Genomic DNA, 22,281 nt, shown 5'->3' with positions numbered 1-22,281 from the left:
TGTCACATTATGTGCCAGCAGATATAGGTCTGTGCAGTTTGTTAGGAGTATTCAATAAAACAAACAACACAGACCCTAATCTGCAAGACATTATGTTAAGGAAGATCTGGATTTTTATTGCTTGCAGTTTGACTCGACTTATAAAGCGATTATATATCATATATGCCATGAACATTTAAAAAGAGAGAGGTGTGTGAGTGGAATGCCCTATCATAAAGGCCATGAACATTTAAAAAAAGGAAAAGTGTGTGACTGGAATCATAAAGGCCTTGAAGAATTCTTAACGATGAAGAGGTGCATGACTGGAAAGTCCCATCATAAAGGCCACAAAGAATATTTAAAGAGTGAGAGGTACATGAATAAACAGCGCATGACAAAACAGTATGTTGCTTTTGATGCTAATAGGCAACTTCTTGAGGGTAAAAATTACCAAAAATTTAAATAATCACTCAAGATGTGTGAAAATCTAATCCAGCCATCGGCATATTTGCAGAAACATTTTGTGTAAAATTTAAGTTTGTATAACTAGTATTGCAGTTTACTTGCAATTCTGATTTCCATTCAAATTCTATCACTGTTGCAAGACAATATTTGTAACTTTCACATGGAAGTAACATGATAATTTCTAAACAGAATTAATCTTACCTATTCCTGAGTTTTCCTCCATGTCCAAGTTTTCCCCCTCTAATTGTCCAGTATTTGTATCTGTCTTTAACTCACCACCTTCCATGCCTGGGCTGATTGACATTTGAGAGATCTTGAACGTTTCATAATTTACAAATGTTGCTGAAGGGATTTGAGTTCTGATCCTACTAGAGCTTGCTGCAAGAAGAAAAACATTAGTTTAATGAAAAGATGAATGATTTCTGTATATCATTATATTTAAGAATCATTACATTTTCATACATTTAGTTACCTTAAATGCTCACTTATAAGTCGAGTCAAACTGCAAATAATAAAGATCCTGATCTGCTGCAGCATAATGTCTGTATATCAGGGTCTGTGTTGTTCATTTTACTGATTACTGCTAACAAACTGCACTGATCCAGATCTGCTGGCACATTATGTGACAGCAGATCTGGGTCTGTGCACTTTGCGGTTGGACTTGTCTTAAAAGAAAGTACATACAGTAATGCTTTATTTTTGCAACATATAAATCTCACTTCCCCACCCAATCTTATACTGGGAGATGAAGAGAAATGTTGTTTAAAAGGAGTATGGCTGTATACATTATGATGGGAGAAATAATGAACTATGTAGTAGGGTCCTTATCTTGAAATAATTTAAATTAAGTAACATGTATACATTGGACATATTTTGTTTTAAATGGTAGAAATCCATAAGCTTTATAAAGGCCCAATACTACATAAACAAAAACAATTGCTGGAGATTAACGCTTCATTTACCACAGCAATTTAGTAATAAATACATATCGATAATGTTTTACAAAATACATAAAAATATGCCAATTACTTGTCTCTTGCTTGAAGTACATGCAACTTTAAATTATTTCTATTTTTGTACACAAAACACAGCTTAAGTCAACTTTTATTATCAGGTATCAAAATAACCCTGTAATTTTTATAATGCATATGCCTGAGCAAAATAATTGTAAATGTTAATATTTTATTTAGACATTGCTACATTTAAAATATTACGATGCTGCATATGTAAATATTATTTGAACAGTCACACCTCTACATAAAAATCTTTTCTAATAAAAAAAATATTTTGGAATAATTATGATGTTGGAGGAAACAAAAGAACATGGTTAAACAGATGGATTATTATCCCTAAAGGAAATGTCAGATAATAGAAGTACATCACAGAGGAAATTTAATAATTAAATCTTAAGTGTGAAAAAGTATTTTCAAAATGCAACATTTCAATTTCCCAAGGAAACAAACTTTGCAAAATAAACTTGTCCTAAAACCGTAATCCAATACATTATTAAAACGACACAACATTATTAAAACAACACAATTTTCAAACTGTTAATTCATTCTGTGGAGTCATACACCAAGATGAAGAATGGTGAAATTCAGAAAATGAATCAGTAAAAAAACCTCTTCCAATAAAACCTGTGCCAAACTGGATTATATAGTGCAGTAATGACACCCAGAGTAACAGTCAACTTGTGTCAGAACAAACATTTACACTCTCTTTCAAAATACATTAAAAAAATATTTTCACACATTATTTAACGAAGTTTTTTTTTTAAAAAGCCTTTCCTAAGTCCTGAAAATTTTTAAAAGTTACTTTCTACTGCACAGTAGAGATCATATGATTTTTGTTTCTCCATGTGTTATGGTGGACATCTATCCCTTCCATGCTCATTTTGCAACGAAGCTTCATGGTGGAGGGCTTAATACTTACAAATCGCCACTGCGACTTGGCAAGTATGTCTTGTGCACGGAGGAGGCTGGTCGACATTACTGAATGACACTGGAATAGCCATGGCATGAAGACCATCCATGGAAAGACTAAGACATCAGAGTGATTTACAATTGGATAACATTTGAAGACTCAATCATCTTTATGTTGATTATATATTTGACAATAAAAAATAATTTCAAAAGAGGCTGGTATATTCTATACACATACCTTTAGAAAGGGTTCTTCAGCTTTTATGCAATGTATATGTACCTCTCTTTGGAGTTACTGCTGATGCAAAAAATTTATATGCATTTCCAATTCAGTTTAAATTATGCTGCACAAGAAATTTACATCATGATCAATGGAAAGTAGACCTCATTTCACTGGTATGTCCCTTCCACACCCCTTGAGAATATTAAATGGACTGTCCCTTCTACCCCTTTAGAACATTAAATGGTCTGTCTCTTTCACCCCTCCACCCCCTTTAGAACATTAAATGGTCTGTCCATAAGACATCTAACTTCAGTGGATGTTCTGCAGAAATCAAAGCAGTAGTCATTGTCAGTACTTATAGAAGAACTGGCCTCAAACAAATATTTTGGCTTGGGAAGGTGTCCTTTTATATTACAAGAATCCATCTAATTTGGAGTGTCATATTTAACAGTCACAATTAATAATCAGCAATTAACAGTGAAATTGTTAATTGTCCACAGTAAAAAGTGAATTAAATTTATTGCTGCAATGAATAATAATGTGGAAAAATGCTCACGATTCCAAGAATAATCCTTCCCTCATCTCTGTGATAGATTAGGTAGTTGCAATAAACGTGTTTCTGATTTTATTTTTCAACAAAGGAGAATCACCCCACACCATCAGTTATAATTTGCACATTTCCATTTTCTTGTTTTCATTAAATTATATGACATTCGAGACAACCAGATCTCAGCATTAAAAAAATCTCTCTTTTTACCTTCAAGTCAGTAAACTGGATTTATTTAGTTGGCTTATTTATAGGAAAAATGTGCTGCTACATATACTACTGTATTGTGGAGCATTGTTGATATAAAAATTTGAACTTGTTCATGATTCTTAAACAAGGATGTAAGTGAATTGTCTTCTGTGGTGGGTGGGTGGGTGGGCTTGACTACCAGTTTGAGCCTTCCATGACTTAATGTGTTGATGTGCCATACCCCCCCACACACAATCCAGTCCAATATCCTGCATTGTTTTATGTACCTCTCATTCAGAGTAAGTGAAAATAAGTGCATCCATGTAGTCATCTGCTTACAGCATTCTGAAATACATTTCTCTCTCTGTGAGAAATTTTAAGGTTTGGGAAATTATATTTTCTGTTCACTTTTAGCTGATATTGAAAAAAGTTTTTGATTTCTGTGATGTCGAGACATGGTACACCCAGACTTATAGCCCCCTGACTTAAATCCTTTGATTTGCTATTTGTTCTCTCCCTTTCAGTTTACCTCTTTTCCCATTCACTGTGAATTTAAAGCAATGACATTCACTTTTTGATGTAACTCTATTTCCTGCACTGAATTTTTCAGTAACTGCTTACAACCTACAATCTCTTTCTTCACATTGTGATCTGAGCCAAGGATTTATTTCTTTAAAAGGTATCTGGTAAATATATTAATATATCCATGCAGCTACAAAATGTCTTTACAAACAATGGAACTTTAATGTATCTGCTTCTGAGAGAGATGCTTGTGAAGAGAACCATGTTTTTCCAATTTGATTACACTTTCATTTATTTTTTTAAAAAAAGGAGCTGCATATGAAACTACCTTTTCAATGTAATGTATCTGGTAGTATTTTACAACACTGCTGTGTAAAGCCAATTATTGGTAATCTTTAACAATGCATGTATGGAGTAACATTTTACAACACTGCTGTGTAAAGCCAATTATTGGTAATCTTCAACAATGTATGTATTTGGTAGCATTTTACAACACTGCTGTGTAAAGCCAATTATTGGTAATCTTCAACAATGCATGTATTTGGTAGCATTTTACAACACTGCTGTGTAAAGCCAATTATTGGTAATCTTCAACAATGCATGTATGGAGTAACATTTTACAACACTGCTGTGTAAAGCCAATTATTGGTAATCTTCAACAATGCATGTATTTGGTAGCATTTTACAACACTGCTGTGTAAAGCCAATTATTGGTAATCTTCAACAATGCATGTATTTGGTGGCATTTTAAAACACTGCTGTGTAAAGCCAATTATTGGTAATCTTCAACAATGCATGTATGGAGTAACATTTTACTATATCACTGTTTAGTGCCAATTAAAGGTAATCCTCATCACATAAATGGTACTGGGAGAAAAAAATTACATGTATCTTGAAAATATTTACAGGTTTAAATTTCTGCGTTAGTCACGAGCACATTACCTCCCACCACAAAAGAATTCTCATTTAACATTTAGCTGATAAAATTGATGTTACATACAAAAAAAAAATTGGAAGAAGAAAAGAAAATATAGAATGTCTCCATTAATTTATAAGGGAAATGATGTAGATAACTCGGTACCTCACTTTGAACTCTCAGGCTCTTTGGCACATGCTTTCTGGGGTTATAAAAACACATGTAACATTTTTTACTTAGACAAAAGTACAGTATTATAGTATATTTGTGGTAGGTATATAAGGGTATGCATATAATGTATATTTTGGGACTACACTATAACATTTTATAAATACAGAATTCTAAGCAACCCGACTATACTGTTACAGGTACCATAGATTGCCAAACTTCAGATGTTAAAAGTTTACATTATAGTGTCCATTTGAATAATCAACTAGAAAAACATTATATCTGAATAAAATATCAGGAAATTCATGTTATGAGTCTTAAAAAATATCAGCATCTCTTTCAGTAATATGAGAAAAATCTACTATGATTAAGCGTTGTCATATGTGCTGTGCAAGGTGTTAGGTTTTGCTGTGCTTTTCAAAATATGATTTGTGACTGACAACTTGTGCAATTGCTACACAACATTCTAGGAAGTCATAATTATTAATCACCCCTTGGATGCAGAACATCATCATGGTAAAAGGATAAACCAAGAGGTGAGTCTGACATGACAGGCAGTCTAACAGTCTCTCGGACTAGATGTTTGCTGGTTGAAGCTCGTCTGTGAGAGGACAGAATATGTCGCGTGCGTGTGAAATCTCTGGCCGAATATAATGGCCTCTCTGGAAGTACTATAAATCACAACATTTTCGTGAACATAAATCTTTCTTGAATTTGACAAATAAAACCCAAATTTGCACATTTTCATTAGTTTCAACAATGTTAAATACACTATCATGAAACAAGATGTAAAAAAATTTTTAAAAAACAAAACTCCATAAATGTGCTGAAAATGCTGTCTTTACTGAAATGTTCACAGCATTACTGTAACAGTATTAAAGTTTACAGTGTAGAGAGATAGATAAATACAGTTTCCTCTGTGTTTTACAAGATGCATGGATTGTTTTAAAAAATTTCTTTCCCTCTGTTCAGTAATTACAATGCATAAGTATAGCAAGCTGCACCATTTTATTTTAAACAGCTCTTAAGTGAGAAAGTGTAATGGCAAATGTGACATGGAAGATAGGACCCCAAAGTATGGTAGTGATTCTATATACAGTTATGCCAAGTTTCATCACTTCATCTCAAATAGTTGAACAATTTTAGGATGGAAATGAAAGTATGACAGAAAAATTCAACATACAGTACCATTACATTGATAACAATGAACGTGATACAACAACTAAAGGTGACACCAAGATGCATCCTTTAATCTCAAATAGCCCTAAAATTATAGTGAAACAAAGAAAATGTGATGGGAAACATAAAATACTAAACTTTGACCTTAACCATGGAGATAAGGACCCTCAATGTAGCATGCAGCACACCTGTAATCATAATGTACAATAATACCAAGTTTCATCCCTTAATTTTAGATGGTTTTAAAGTCAGTAAGTGGAAGGAAAAGTGTGACTGAAAATGTAACCTACTGAGCCATGTCCCTGACATGAATGATAGTTCCCCCAATGTGGTAACACACCTTGTGGTCATGATGTATAAGTATGCCTAATTTCATTCCTTAATCTCAAACACCTCTGAAGTTTTAAGGTAGAAATGCAGGTCTGAAGCAGATGTATATATTCATTCATGACCTTGAGGTTGAAAAGAGGATCTCAATGTCATATGTGACACAACTGCTAGTGATGATTTATAAGTACTGTATAGCACATTAAATCCCATAATCTCAAATGGCTTTAAAGTTTATAGGGTGAAAATGTAAGTGTGCTGGAATGAAATATAAATAACTGCACCATGACCTTGACCTTGAAGATAGCACTCCCAGCATGGTACTAGAAGAATCTTCAAGTGATGATGTGTAGGTAAATCAAATTGTATCCCTTAATTTAAAATTACTTTCAAATTATATAGTGGATGAGAAAGTGTGATGAAAGTATTGAATATTAAGCAATGACCCAACCAATGTGGAAAGTGACCAACCTTCTAGCAATGATGTACAAGTATAACACATTTCATTCCTAAATCTCAAACAACTTTAATGTTATTATGAAGCATAAGGGAAAGTGTTACAGATAAATGGACATTTGGACAATGGATAGAAAGAAAAGTGGGACAGATGGATGGACATCTGAACTAATAGACAGAAGGAAAGTGGGACAGATGGATGGACATTCTTGAAAACTGTGAAAGACAAAAAGCACTAAGAAAACTAGAGTTAAAAAAATGAGTTGTTTTTATTCTCAAAATTTATTGTTTCTGAATTTTTTTTCTGAATGAAAATTAATATTTACAATAGCTACTGTAAAGTACAAAAAAGGTTTTGCAGAGTTAAGCTATAAAATCATTGATTCAACTCTTGTTTTCAGTCCTACGTATACAACACTGTTGGGCATTTCTGTGCCCTTAAGGTTTCTGCCACCAATATTGAAACAAAATGTGTATCAAATTCAGCCGATTGACGAAAATAAAATACTGCAATGCTTACCATTTGAAAAGAGGCAATTGTCACCAGAATATTCTGCTCAAAATAATATTAAATTTGGATGCACGGGATAACACACCTGTGTTTTCATGACTCATGACATGTCAGCCTATTCTGTGCATAGCTTTGAAAAGATGTAATATGTATTGATCAGGCTATGGAAATGATAAACATTACTTTGGACTATTTCTGTCAGCATTTCAGTCGAATAATTAGGTCAGGTTTATAGCTGGTTTTACAAAATTCAACGTAACATTGCCAATAAATGTAAAGAGATCTCAAGCAAACTAAACAGATCTTGTAAAAAATTTAGTAAAGTTCAACATATTTTTAAAAAAATCAGTTATTATGTTGAAGAGAAACAACAATGAATAGGATGTAATAAGTTTACAACGTCTCGTTTATGGGGGAAAAAAATACTAAAGCATTTAGAAAAACTATACGCAGGGCAATTTCTTGAGAATCCCGTTTTAGCTGCAAGTTTGACATTTTGGATAGCAGACAATTTTGTATGTGTGGGACAACTGCTTGCAAATTTGGAAACTTGGATTAAAACGCAGTTTCATTTTAAGGTATATATTTCCATCTTTTATATAATGCAGTGTCTTATCTACCCATGCGTCATGCATCAAATACACAGACTTTTCTGATTTGATGCACAAAAGTCATCAATGGTATGTAAACTTAAGCACCCCAATGTTATGTTTTGCTGATTAACACCAAACAAAGGTTTGGTCTAAAAATCGTTGCAGGTATGTAAACTGACACACCCCATTATTATGTTTTGCTGATTAACACCTTACTGGCTAGATTACAACTCTCCCAAACAGGTAAAACACGTGCACGTCAGTTTCTTATGCTGATGTTATCATAATACATAGAGTTACAAGTGAGTGTGGAGCCTGGAGCTGATCTTACGTGACCTGTAACTGTCACATGATTTGTAGCAACAGGATGTTAGAACTGTATAATCACCACACACAAGAAAGAGACGTGATTTTAAAGTGATTCTCATGAGAAACTATTATTTTATGCGCATCCTTGTCATGCAACAAAGCAACAATTTCCATTCGCTCAAGTGTATGCCTTGCGTTGTTCCAAGATACTGTCAGCGTTCAACTGAAAATGGCATCCAAGGCAAAAAGATTAAAATAGAGCTGAAACGAACAAAATTATTATTTGGACCACATGTGTACACTGGCTGAGTGTAGAAGACATCCCTTTTTTTAAATACAGATCTCTTCCTAATTTAATACACGATTTAACAGCTGCAGAAATTAATGCCATTGGCATTTTGAAGAATTCTGCCAATCAGTATGACTCGGCTACTACCTGTTCAGAGGTATTTGAGAGCCTATCAAACGTTGTTGAGGAGAGTCTTATATGTGACCTGCAAAATTCGTCATTTGTGACAGCAATGGCAGATGAAAGCACTGACATATCCAACAATAAACCCCTTGTCATATCTGCTCAGATTATTTATGACATGAAACCTTCAACAAGATTTTTAACAAACACAGAATGTTCAGATGCTTCTGGCAAGGGAATTACCTTATTGGCTGTAGTCACATTATATAACAAATATTTTTGTTGTGTAGTTAAATGTGTAATTATTTTAAAAAAACTACTGAAGAGTGATCATTGGCTTGAATAGGACTCATAGGTTTGGATTCTGACTCATTGTTCTTGGCCTTGATCAGTCAAATGACTTACATGAAGCCATTTGTAGATAAAACACTGATAATGTATTTATTTGTATGATTCTAAAAGATAGATAGTAAATAGGAATTTCTGGGTTAAAAGTTCAAAAAAGGTCATGGAGTGTGTATTCATGTTGACATTTAGAAATCACATTTTTATATGCGTTTAGGGTAGAAATGTGGGATATTTTTGTACCCATTATTAATATCACTTCCCTTAATTAAAGGATGATTGTTCTTTCATGATACAAATTGGATTTTTTACCAGAACCAACACATGATCCCATGTTTACAGGAATGTCGTATCATTGCGCAAAATTACCATGACATGCAGAATTGGTCAACATGGTGGTATATGAGAAAGGAATAATTTATCAATAATTGCAAAATTTTATGTTTTCCTTCCCTAGTTTCACGGCAAACTATTATAAACCCCTGGTATGGTGTGATATAGTAACTGTGAGAAAAATGCCCAACATTACTAAACCCTATAATGCTTCTTGTTGAGATTTCCCAACTGACTCAAGCTGTTGGAAATGATATTTAAGTGAAACTTATACCAAGAATGAGATGCCTATACTTAAAGAAAGTTAATTTGATGTGGGGAAGAAAACAGGAAATATTTGGGTGAAATCATATTTTATTCATAATAACCTCTACCTTTGCCCTTTAAACCCCAAAATGTTTAAGTGCCCCAATACCATATTTGGCCTTTCATGTGGACAAGAAACCATAGCAAATGTTTATTATGGACTGTTGTTTAGCTACCTAAATAAAAACAAGAAAAATGCCAAATGGCCGAATGGCTGGATTGCAAGCCATCAATACCAACAATTCATTTTTATTGATGTGGTACAAATATATGACTCTATTATGAGCAAAAAATAAGTAAAAATGACCAAAATGCAAACCCCAGCCTAGAGAAACTGAGCTTAATGCCAAATATGGCATAAATGACTGAGCAATGATATATGGGCAGTGACCTAGTTTTCACTTATGACTGTAGTAGTACTTATGGCACAATTACATACCAAGATATGTGTCCGACAAAATGAGTTAAATGCAAAGGTTAAACCAAATCAGTGGAATATGAAATATTGGTTACAGTGACCTAATTTTCATGAAACTAGGTAGTACTCCATATAATACAGCTAAATATAAACTGACTTAATTCAGTGTGCAAATTTGTCTGAGAAAATGAGCAAAATGCAATCCTTGACCAAGATAAACTGTAGTAAAGCACAAATGTCTCAATCATGCAATATAGGTTACAGTGATAAAGTTATCACTGTTGGCTGTAGTAATCTGCATGGTGCAATTACATATCAAGTTATGATATGCAACAGTGCCTGAGAAAATGGGCTATGCAGAAAGATTAATGAAAATCAATAGACCAAAAATATGTCTCACAATGACCAACTTTTCTCTGAAATGTCTAGTACAGCAAATTATACATCTAAACCCCAACTTCTGTAACTTTATGAACAATAGTTTCTGAGTTCATGACTTTAACACAAACCCTAACTTGAGTAGTGATGCCAGATGGGTGAATGACAGACATTAATCAATCTGGCCAATTATAACCAGAGTGACCTTGAGCTTTTGACCACCTACCCACAACCAGTATCTGTGTGCATTCAAATACAATTTATTAAGTTTCATAAGAAATGGCTTAAGAAAATCGAAGTCAGTACTGTGAGGAAACCCAACAGGAAATTACACCTGAATTAACTTTGAACTTGTACCCTTTTTAGTCCAAAAATTCACAGGGAGTGACTGTAACCATGGCTAAACTATTTATAAAGTTTGAATCTAAAAGGAATCAAAGTGTTTAAATTTAAGCAGCAGTCTGCCTGTAGTAATCTTTCACCTCTGACCCTTATGAACTAAATTAATGTCTACTACCCTTGAAAATATTAAGTTCAGCACAAGGAAACTGCCAATATAGTGTGAGGGTATAATAATTTTAATTCTTCTAAGTGTGCTGCTACCAATGTCTATTGCCACCGAATACTGCCATGGAGTCTCCCAAGTGTGATGTAATAATCATGATCCAATGTCTATTGCCACTGAATACTGCCATGGAGTCTCCCAAGTGTGCTGTAATAGGCATGACCCAATTTATTTTGCCACTGAATACTGCCATGGAGTCTCCCAAGTGTGCTGTAATAGGCATGACCCAATTTATTTTGCCACTGAATACTGCCATGGAGTTTACCAAGTGTGATGTAATAGGCATGACCCAATTTATTTTGCCACTGAATACTGGCATGGAGTTTCCCAAGTGTGCTGTAATAGGCATGACCCAATGTCTATTGCCACTGAATACTGCCATGGAGTTTCCCAAATGTGCTGTAATAGGCATGACCCAATTTCTACTGCCACCAAATACTGCCATGGAACCTCACAAGTGTGCTGTAATAGTCATGCTCCAATGTCTATTGATACTGAATACTGCCATGGAGTCTCCCAACTGTGTTGTAATAGGCATGACCCAATGACTATTTCCTACTGAATATTGCCATGGAGTCTCCCAATAACATGAGACTACAACAATGTGCTGCCAAAAACCTTTTATGAAATTGCAGATGCATGTGTGTCTCAGCATTTGATGACACTTCAGCACAATAATGGCTATATGGTGCAAATTAAATGTAATGTTCTAAAAAAGTAAAAATTAAGAATTGCACAAAAACTTTAGGAAGATAAACCCTTTCAAATAAATGCAAACATAAAGTACAACAAGATCAAAATATGAAAGGTAAAGTTGTTAAAATTATGTACAAGGCACATAAAATAAAAGATAAAGGTAATGCTAGCAGAAAAATAAAATAAATCGTAATGTTTTAACAACACCTGCATGAAGAATATCATCATTGTAAATGGGCAAAGTGAAAGGTGATGAAGATGCTATAGGGAGTCTGATTATGTCCCTTATCGAAAGTCGGCAGGATGAGGCTCTCTTGTGAGAGGCCAGAATTGGCACTCTTTGACTCTGCTCAATGGCTGAAAATGTTGGTCTCTTTGGAACTATAGAGGGATAGAAAAAAGCAGTTTATATTGATTTAAAAGTGGTATCATTTATTGCACTGTTCTTGTTTTGTACTGATAATGACAAAATGAAAGGTAAAATATATTATTATATTTGATGTCATACCGACACATGCTTTAATAAACATTTAAACCCCTTTTAGTCAAAACTTTTCAAAAAATTTAACCATTTTAAGTACAAGTGTCTTGATCCCAGCATGCCTTTTGAGATAGAAGCAGCTGCAAAAAAAATCTGCCTATAACAAGATTTTCTTGAAACCTACCATCACGCATGCCTCATGTCTTGTTACTAATGTACTCTATTTGGAGGGTTAAATCAGTTTAAAAATTAAATCTAACATGTTCATTTTTTATATGACTATACTGGGAGAATGAACCACTAAAGTAGAGAGTTTCAAATGCAGACATATTTAGACTGAGTGAACACATGATGGGGACATGATGAAATCACAGGTGTATGCTTATTAACTCAAAATATCCTAAAATGATAATTTGTTAAAGAAACAGTGTGGATTTATCACTTCTTTACAATTTATTTTACTGGAACAAATACGTCAGGATGTATAGTGGATAAAATGTTGGCTGTATAGTGGTTAATATGTTGCACAACCAGTATCAATTTTCAATAAAGTGTCTTTGGTAATTTTTCTCTTGGTAATATTGAGAAACAGTCGTTTGGTATAGTGTGCTCAGTAGAAAAACTTGGCAGTGCATATAGCAGATAATTCAAGAGCACAGAGACCAATAAAGTAACTGTTCATTGGACATAGAAAAACCATGTAATTGATTTCCATGTTTTATTTCCAATTCAAGAGCAGTGACTAATAATACAAAGTAACTGGCTACTGGACATAGGAAAAACATTTAAGCGATTTTTAGTTTTTTTTTTCAATTCAAAAACACAGTGACCAATACTATAAAGTAACTGGTTATTGAACATAGGAAAACCATGTAATCAATTTCAAGTTTTACTACCATATATACTTGCGTATAAGCCGCCAAATAATTTAGGAAAAATTAAAGGCCTGGAAGAAGAGGGGTCAGCTTATCCACGGGCCAATGTCTAAACTTGACAGTTTTTAGATCTTTTTGTTGACTACTGTAATGGCTGTAAATCTTGGGACATGAAACAGTAATTTTTTTTGTGTCCTAAGACATAGGCATGTAAAAAAAATAACCTTTGGTAATCTGACATTTATTAAATTGTTATCAAGTACTATGATTGATTTTGTTATTATTTTGCAAGTGCATATTTTCTGATTTCTCCAAGACGAAATTAAATAATGGTAAATACAGACATCATAATTCGTAGACCGGTTGAGTTTACACGGGAGACTAGGTTGAACTATAATGTACAGTACTTACACAGTGCAAAGCGTGCATAGCATCACTTAAATCCTTATTTATTCCCAAACATATTAGAGGCAGATTTTGCTTTATTCATTGTTTCAACCAAATTGCATTCTTCCAGATAACATTTCAGCTAGTCCTTAATAGCTGTTTCATTAACGCTGAATTACGAGCTAAAGAGTTACTCATTTTCAATGATATAAGCGATCCTACAAATTGAGGTAATATCTTAAAAAAGGTATGCATGTTTAATTGTACAAGGCACATAGCCAGCATAATTTACATGTTCAGGAGGAGTGGTAATAATAAAGGCTAAAATTCTCATATAGATCAATTAAGATCGACATCAATCAATTTTAGTTTTGTGTTTTAACTGAACAGACATCATAACTTTCCACACAATGGAAAGGTTGATGTTTTGGCGTCTCCTATGTTGATAGTTGGTGAATTTGTCTTTCATTTTGCAACAGCAGTACAGGCCAGGTAATCATTAAAACCCTGAAACTGGCTTGTGTTAAGAGGGAATTGTGACTGGCAACTACACCAATACATTGATGTGTAATTGCCTTTTTTTCCTTAATATTGGCATGATTACCCTAGTTCTGTAAAGCATACCTATGAACTTTTCAAAAGCCAAGTAGGGAGATCGAATTAAAAAAAAGAGATTGGGACCTAAAATCAGGAGGTTTTTAGTGGCATTTTTAAAGTCTAGTTTTCACTAAATACTGATCAATCTTCCTGGTCCAATATGTGTGAAATTCGCAAAAAGGCTTGCTGTTTCTCTCTGTGATGCGCCATATTTTCCCCTAGGTCATGCCCTAGTTTCATATTCTGGTCAGCTGTGGTCAAACTGCACAATAGCTAAAGATTAGTCTTATTAGTCTTAAACAAGCAAGAAAGCTAGCGTGACTAATTAAAAGTTAATCCTTATCAATGCAACTATGTTGTGAAAACGACTGGCTCTCTGTCGTAATTGAAAGAAACCATGTTCTACACTTTTGTGTGTTACTCAATATATTGGCAAATAATGGATTCCCAATTTTGTTGAACTAAAGGTACCAAAATACCCAGCCTCATGGTACCTTACATGTGACAGCTATTTTCCCCTCTTTGTATATCCAACCTTATTCCCTTATTATCAACTCGTAAAGCATTTAGTATTGTTTATTATAAAACATGTATTATGAATTAGATTTTTGATGACACATTTGCTGTGTGGTATGTATTTTTCATTCCCTCTTTTAATTTAACCATGGTAATTAACATTGGTATATACGGTATAAAAATGCCAGGTGTTCACTCATGTAAGTTTCTTTCGTGGGAATGGCGCTACAGCATATGGAGGTACAGTATTCGTAGTGATCACTCTTGGGATTGAAATTAATTGTGGACGATTTTTTTTGTTCTGGTTTATTTTTTATTTTTGTATTGTTGTAGAATTTAAAAAATCATTAATTTACGTGAATACTGTTTAAACTTAACATTCTATTTAGTGAAGAAGCGAATTCTTTCTAGTAATTATTTTGTCACAACAATAATTCACAGATGATACAACAGAACATGTTGGATTTTTCTTGTTTAAAAGAAATGAAAATTGAAGACATAATGTAATAATCAGGAGTTCTTTGCAAAAATCGGAAGATATGAAATCGGGAGGTAGGCATGGAGCGACCCCAAAAATCAGGATTTTTTTCCCCCCTCTAGCCGTGAAAGTTGACAGGTACGGTGTAAGGTCGCTTACATCAAAGCAAACTACAACTCAGCTTTTGCAGTATTAGCATAATTTTCGAAGCATTATTTCTGAAACTTTATTACTGTATTTTGGAAATATCATTCAAGTTTAGCACAATGGTGCCCATGATATGACTCTATGGGATGTGCTTAATTCAGCACGCAATCAAACCTACAATGTACATGCAGTGGCGCTGTATAAATATGTTCAGTAGCCTAATTGTGGGTGTTGAATCGAACCGTATTGTCGTTCGTTGTGTTGTCATACTGGGATTACATTTTAATGAGTTAGGTATTTACAATTTCAAAGCAAAGTTAAAATATAATTACCAGTGCACTGATATAAAATGTCCAATGCAATAATGCATAAACAAAAAATAATTGAGTCAAAAGGGAGAGGTAGTGTTACAGTAACTCGCAATTGCTAAATTCTTGTCATCATTTGATCAGATTATACACAAATATAAATTACGCAGAAACAATAAGAAAACAGAAAATTAAATAAATTACTTAAGTATAAATGTAATTTTTATTAAATATAAGTTTGCCTAAATAAATGCATTTAGAACTTACCTCATGCATCTTGAGATGTCTCGATGTTGTGGGTCAGCTTATACGTGGGTCATGCACTTTTTAGTGCTTATACCTGTTCAGTTTGGGGGGCGGGCGGTTTATACGCGAAAGGGCTTATACACGAGTATATACGGTACTTGAAAACCATGTAATCAATTTCCAGTTTTACTACTTGCCTGGTTTGTCTCTGTCATCAAATGGTATAGGGTGAGATTTCAATGTGGACTTGTCCTGCAAGTAAAAAAGAGGTCAATTAATTTTAATAAGGACTGTAGATATGACAATTTAAAATTTAATAATAAAGTATCAATTTTCATACATTTAGCAAAGCAATCAATCTGATTAAAATCAGATTTTCACTGTCCTACATGAAGATCTGACAGCAACCACTTAGGGTTCATGTTGTGGTCATGTTTTGGTCACCAATGTTATTATTATACTTGCTAATTTTATCAGCCAATCAAATGAAGACTTACATCTTTGAGTTTGGGTCACTAAGCAGTATATCTGAAGAATATCTGTGTGCCTATCGATTTGATTCTCTTTCAAATTTTGAAAAGCTGCATTTCCATTGGATAACTCAAAGATCACCAGAACATGACCCCTAAGCGGTTGTGTCAGATCTTCACTCAGGACAGTGGCGATATGATTTTAATCAGATTGGTAAAGCAATCAAATTTAGGAAAAAATATATTATTATCTTTAGATTACAACACTAATTTATGCATTATATTTCCTACATACACCACTAATTAACTGCTATAACATTTCTACCTAGTAATGTGCAAAAACTTTAAATGCCAAATATTTATTTAATTCCTATTAATTTGTTAACCCCTTCCTGCTGCCCCCCCCCCCCCCCCCCCAACAAAGCCTACAGAGGCATCAGAGGCAGCTGGCACACAGAGATACTTGCATTATGCTTAACAACTGAAAGCCAGTGCAAACATTCTGCATATTTCATCAATAATTTCCACCATTTTCTAATATCTTATTCTGAGTATTTTATGTTGACCGCTTTATTATGTGCTTCAAAATTACTACAGTTTTATGATAATTTACAGACTCTTCATGTTTCCAGATGAGTAATTGTTTGAACTATAATTAGCATGCTAAAGTGTCCATCACAATTTTAACATGGCATAAATATCAAATTAATTTATTTTCAACAATTATCATAAACCACTCATAAAATGAATGAAAAAAGAAATTCAAGCAGAATTTAAAATTGGCACATTTTGTATTTCAAGAATTAGACAAGCTGACTTTTTGAGACTCAACTCTTTCTTTAGTTACTTGGTGTACTTTAGTATACATGGCATAAGATTGGAGTATGATGGAAAGCTAAAAAGAGTAATGATTGTGAGACTTAAAAAATGAAATGCAAAAAGACATGATAAACCAGTCACCCAATAATATGAACAAAAAATAACCTTGATTTTTCATAAAGCAAGAGAGAAATGACAACCTCAAGAGAAAAATAAAATGATACATAGTAAACAAGAGTACAGCAAAGAGATCATGATACACCTATCTGGTGATATTTTCCCAGTGATGACCTTGATGCTTGAGTTTGGGACATGACTACTGTATGATAAGGTGTAGATCTAGGTAAAGTATTATCAAAATTTTTGCAGTGGTTAAATGGTGACAGCCTGGATAAGGAAACGGGCCACTGACTTACATTATCCTTTGTTATAACCTTCCCCTTAAGGCATGGGGTGTATAACACTGTCAAGATATATCAAAGGATAAAGTTTCATTAAAATTTCTTCGCCCTTTCTATTACCTTGTACATAAATATAGGCCACTGATGTATATCTTCCCTTTCCATTACCTTGTACATAATTATAGGCCACTGATGTGTATCTTCCCTTTCCATTACCTTGTACATAAATACAGGCCACTGATGTGTATCTTCCCTTTCCATTACCTTGTACATAAATAATAGGCCACTGATGTATATCTTCCCTTTCCACTACCCTGACATTGAGGCAGGGGTGTAGCCATGAATGTAACACACTAGCTAGTTATGATATACAAGTTTTATTAAAATATCTTCAGTTACAGATAGAGAGTTACATTTTCCTTTGGTTCATATAGAATCAGGGGCCATGGCTATGGTGTCACACCATCACATGATACAGAACTAGACAAATTTCATTAAAATATCTTGGGCGTTTGAAAGGTTATAATTCTGACAAAGATACAAGTCACAGATGTACATTTTTTCTTTCTGTTACTTTGACCTCAAGGAGTGTGTATGTGGGGAAATGACTGTGTATGCAATACAATGTCCAATGTATATATATATGTATACACACATACATACATGCAAGCATGCATACATGCATGCATGCATGCATCCATCCATCCATCCATACATACATACATACACTTATGAAGAAATTCATGAAAATCTCTCCAACCACTACAAAATTATGAGCCAAATAAGCAAATGTTAACAGATGGACATCACCTTAACATAATATTCCAGTTTTAAGATGGGCAAATTAAATTTTTACAAGTAGAATGTATAATTTTTTGTATATTTCTATGTAAGAAATGCACTTCTATAAACTTTATTACAATTAACACAAATATTTTATTTGAAACTTTTTCATCCAATAATGAGTTAGATGCTAATGTTAGACTGATTCAAGAAGAAATTTTTTTCTCATTAAAATCAAGTTTCTGATTAATTCCATCCTTATAACTGTACTGATTAATCGATTCATCAAGTTGAAGTTAATAAGTGATGTCAGTGCATTTTTAATAGAAGACTTTTGTTGAATGTATCACATGTAATGTCATGGACTAGTTTTAAGCACTGATGTTTCCACTGCAGCATGAATTTTGCACAGTTTTCCTGTTGATGTGAGACCGAGTTGACAACAAAGGTGAAATACAAGTACTTAAAAGAGAGAAACAATAGTATCAACTAGTATCACACTTGATTTATAGATTTGCTTTACCGTCAAATAAATTAATTTTCCGGTTGATTTGACCAGAAATTTGTATCAATAGGATGCTCTGAAATTGTTTTCCCAATGCTGTTCACTTTGTTTGTTAAAAAACAATTGTTTTAGGGGTTTTTATATATTTTTTAAATCGTCTTCCACATTTAATAGCACCATATCAGCATTATTTGTCTAATACAGAAAGGCCTTAAATCTGCTAGGATGCTGTTTGTCACAGTTGGCCAAACTCTGTTGTAGAGTGGGTTTTTTTTAGAAAAAAATGATGAAATGTTTTATATTTTTTTGTAATAGTAGCCATATTTGGTCATGGATCTGCATCACCTGCATAAATTTAAAAGCCCTTTGAGCTATAGGGGGCGCTCACCAGTTATTATGTACTTTTGAGAGAGTGACGTATGTAAGTATGTAAGGCGAAGTTGTTTGCATGTAAAACATGCACAATGGAATGTTGGCATACCTCAATGCTACATTAATGTAATTTTGGTGATATTTCTTTGGATACTGTACTTTTGGAAACTGTACATGATCTAAGCATACTGCTAACTAAAATGACTGCTCCTATGTGCTAATAAATCAGCCTGAATTAGTCTAAGGTACACTATCAGTAGCAGTTATTAAAACAGGGAAAAAGAATTTTACCAGACTAGACAATACCAGCTTCTGAAAGTGCAATGAATGAATTACCAAATATATAAAATGTAAAAAACGTTATCGGCTCTTTTTTTTATACAATTTACCTCTGAAGTTCAGGAAGTCAAAATGACCAAGTGGAGCTAGCACTTTTTTGAAAGGTGCATATCTGGAGTAAGGCCAAGCTGTATATTCTATAACTCATATTAGACACATCAATCACATACCAAAATAAAGGGAATTAAAGGTTCTTTCAATTATATCTAAGATATACAAGGTCTTTTTTAAAAAGCCAGTATAACCAGTGAGGAAAGCCGGGGAAATTCGTTTTCTTTAAAATTCTAATCCTATGCAAAATGCGAAACTGTAGAGCGCCACCATAGTGCATTCTGTCATTAGATAAAATTTTTCGAAGAGGTTCTTGAGAAAGGATTTTCTATTTTTAGTAACAGTGGCTATATTTGGTGGTGGCAAATTGGCATCATTTATATCAAGCTGAAGGTTTTTATTGATAAAACACTTGACTTATTATTTTGTTAGCATAAATACATAAAACTGGTGTGAATTCATCATGATGACAGTTCACATCTGTGATCTCAAGATTTCTGCTTTAAATATCATTGGTGTCCTAAACAGTGCCCTATTGAGGGGTCTATGATATTTGCCTTGTTTTTGTTGGTTTTAAATGCACTTACAACACATTTTTGGTTACATCATGTCAAGGAAATGTACACTAAGTGTCTTTTGCAAGGACACACCAAGGCAGTTAACCCTGGATTACAAGTCTCATGCTCTTGACTGCAATGCCACTTTTTCTAGCCTTAGGCATCTATTGTATGCCTGGATGCATATAGCACAAACTGTACAGTCACATGCGCGTAGATCATAGTGTAGACTTTACCGATGTTAAAATAAGTTTTTTTTATTAAAAATGTGCTCTCATAAATCTTGGAACTGAATACTGTCATGACATCATGTGAATTCATTTACTCATGGTGTATCTATCTGTGTATATTCTATGGTTGCTAAAAACAATAAGTTTAAGTACCAGACAAACAATAAGGTCAGGGCCAGGATGATGTGAAGCCTGTCATCAATGCATAGCTGTAAAACATGTGACCTTGACATTAAAGGTCAAAAAGTTGAGCCGGCATGTTGCAGAATGAATTGTCTTAGCTTCCTAATGATTGATAAAATGAGTACACAAAATCCATTAAAGGAATTTGGAAATGTAAGGAAATAAAAAGCTTAAACCAAAACCTTAACACAAATTTCCTTTGACTATAATCTTGATTCCAAGATCAAAGGGTTGAATAAGTGTCCCACAGAATAAATTGTCTTAGGTTCATAATCCATCAAGAGTCTTAGGAAATTAAGAAATTCTAACCAGAACCCTAACACAAACTTTCTATGACTCTGAATTTTATCTCCATGTCAAAAGGGCAAACATGCATGTCATCAAAAGAATTTTCTTTTAGTCAGCTTTGTTATGAGTCATCCCAAGTATGAATAAAATCAATTGAGGGGTTTAGGAAATCTTAACAAAGAAAATAACTTTAACCAATATCTTAATGCAAATTCTGTATGACTGACATGTACCTGCCAGAATAAGAGTGACATGAAGAACAAGATCTTTGACTCCCAAACCTCAAAACATGCTCTTGTTTCCAAAAACACAATTTTCAGTAATCTTTCTTTACAGCACAACATATGCCAAAAACCGTCAACAGTCCTGCTTAATGTTCATGAAAAGCATCACCTCAGTGAACTTCATACAGATGATTGTTGTCGAGGTGCTTGAAAGATAAGTTAATAAGAAATAAACAACTGTCCTTCCACATATTACTTCACTGATTGACATTATGTTGGGTGTTGTTGCATTAAGAATCCTTTGTGGGAAAAACTATTAGGCTCATCTGCATAGGTAAAGTAGACGAAGTGGGAAAACCCCAACTCAGTCGAAGATAGGTCAATCAAAAATATTTCTTGAAGAAACAAAGGTTATTACTCTTTGTTGCCTTAAATGAAAATGTTTAAGTCATCCAGATAATGATTATTTGCATTATCAGCATTATGTGATTAGTCCAGGTTTATTTCTCAGTATTCATCATGAGTTTGAAGTAATATTGTAATGTCAGCAATACTCAAACATTAGAACTGCACATGTCTGAGTACAAGTTGTTTTGCATTTAAGAATTTCTTATATGGTATATAATTTATATGCTTAGTAACCACTTATGCAACAATAATACCCATACATGGTTTTTTGATGTATGCAAACATTTGTTGCAGCAATCAGGAAAGACTCTGAGTCCTCAGGCATTGACTTTTCCCTTAAACTCTTGTAAGTATGGCACAAAAGAACCTTTGTCTGATCCTAATGACAATGGTACAGCCCAAGATGGAGAAGATCCAGCAAGTAGTCATAACACACGATGAATCGGATTAGGCACACTTGACATCATTCTGAGCATATTACTGTAGATTTAGAAATAAATGATTTTTTCTGAGTGAATTCAGGAGGAGAAGAGGATGTGAAATTAAATCCACTAGCAGTATTATCCAAGAACTAAAATTTCCAAGAAAAATATCTCCACCCATATCATTCACTTTATGTAAATGATATCCGCTATGGAAATGGTAAAATACCCTATTTTTTTGCTTGTAAGTTGAATCAAACTGTTAACAACAAGGATCCTGATCTGCTGTAGCATAATGCACCTGTAGATTAGGGTTCATATTTTTTGCTCTACTGACGGCTTATAACAAACTGCACAGATCCAGATCACTGGTGCATTATAAAATGGCAGATCTGGGTCTGTTCAGTTTGCAGTTGGACTTGTGTTGTATGCAAG

General features: G+C 33.8%; 1 protein-coding gene across 1 annotated transcript in view; it reads right to left on the bottom strand.

Moving 5' to 3' along the window:
* The window catches only part of LOC149785676 (uncharacterized), a 256,710-nt gene that overhangs the window by 27,578 nt on the left and 206,851 nt on the right, over positions 1 to 22,281 (bottom strand). The window contains exons 31-34 of the mRNA XM_089979920.1: positions 15,992 to 16,046; positions 11,967 to 12,140; positions 5,423 to 5,602; positions 646 to 822 (exon numbers count right to left, since the gene is read on the bottom strand). Coding sequence (XP_089836046.1) covers positions 646 to 822; positions 5,423 to 5,602; positions 11,967 to 12,140; positions 15,992 to 16,046 — 586 coding nt within the window. The remainder of the gene's footprint in view (positions 1 to 645; positions 823 to 5,422; positions 5,603 to 11,966; positions 12,141 to 15,991; positions 16,047 to 22,281) is intronic.

This window comes from Sinohyriopsis cumingii, chromosome 13 (assembly GCF_028554795.1).
Source record: "Sinohyriopsis cumingii isolate HCF-2022 chromosome 13, ASM2855479v2, whole genome shotgun sequence".
Taxonomy (NCBI): domain Eukaryota; kingdom Metazoa; phylum Mollusca; class Bivalvia; order Unionida; family Unionidae; genus Sinohyriopsis; species Sinohyriopsis cumingii.
Note: the sequence above shows the minus strand (reverse complement) of the source record. Positions and strands in the feature narration are given on the sequence as shown.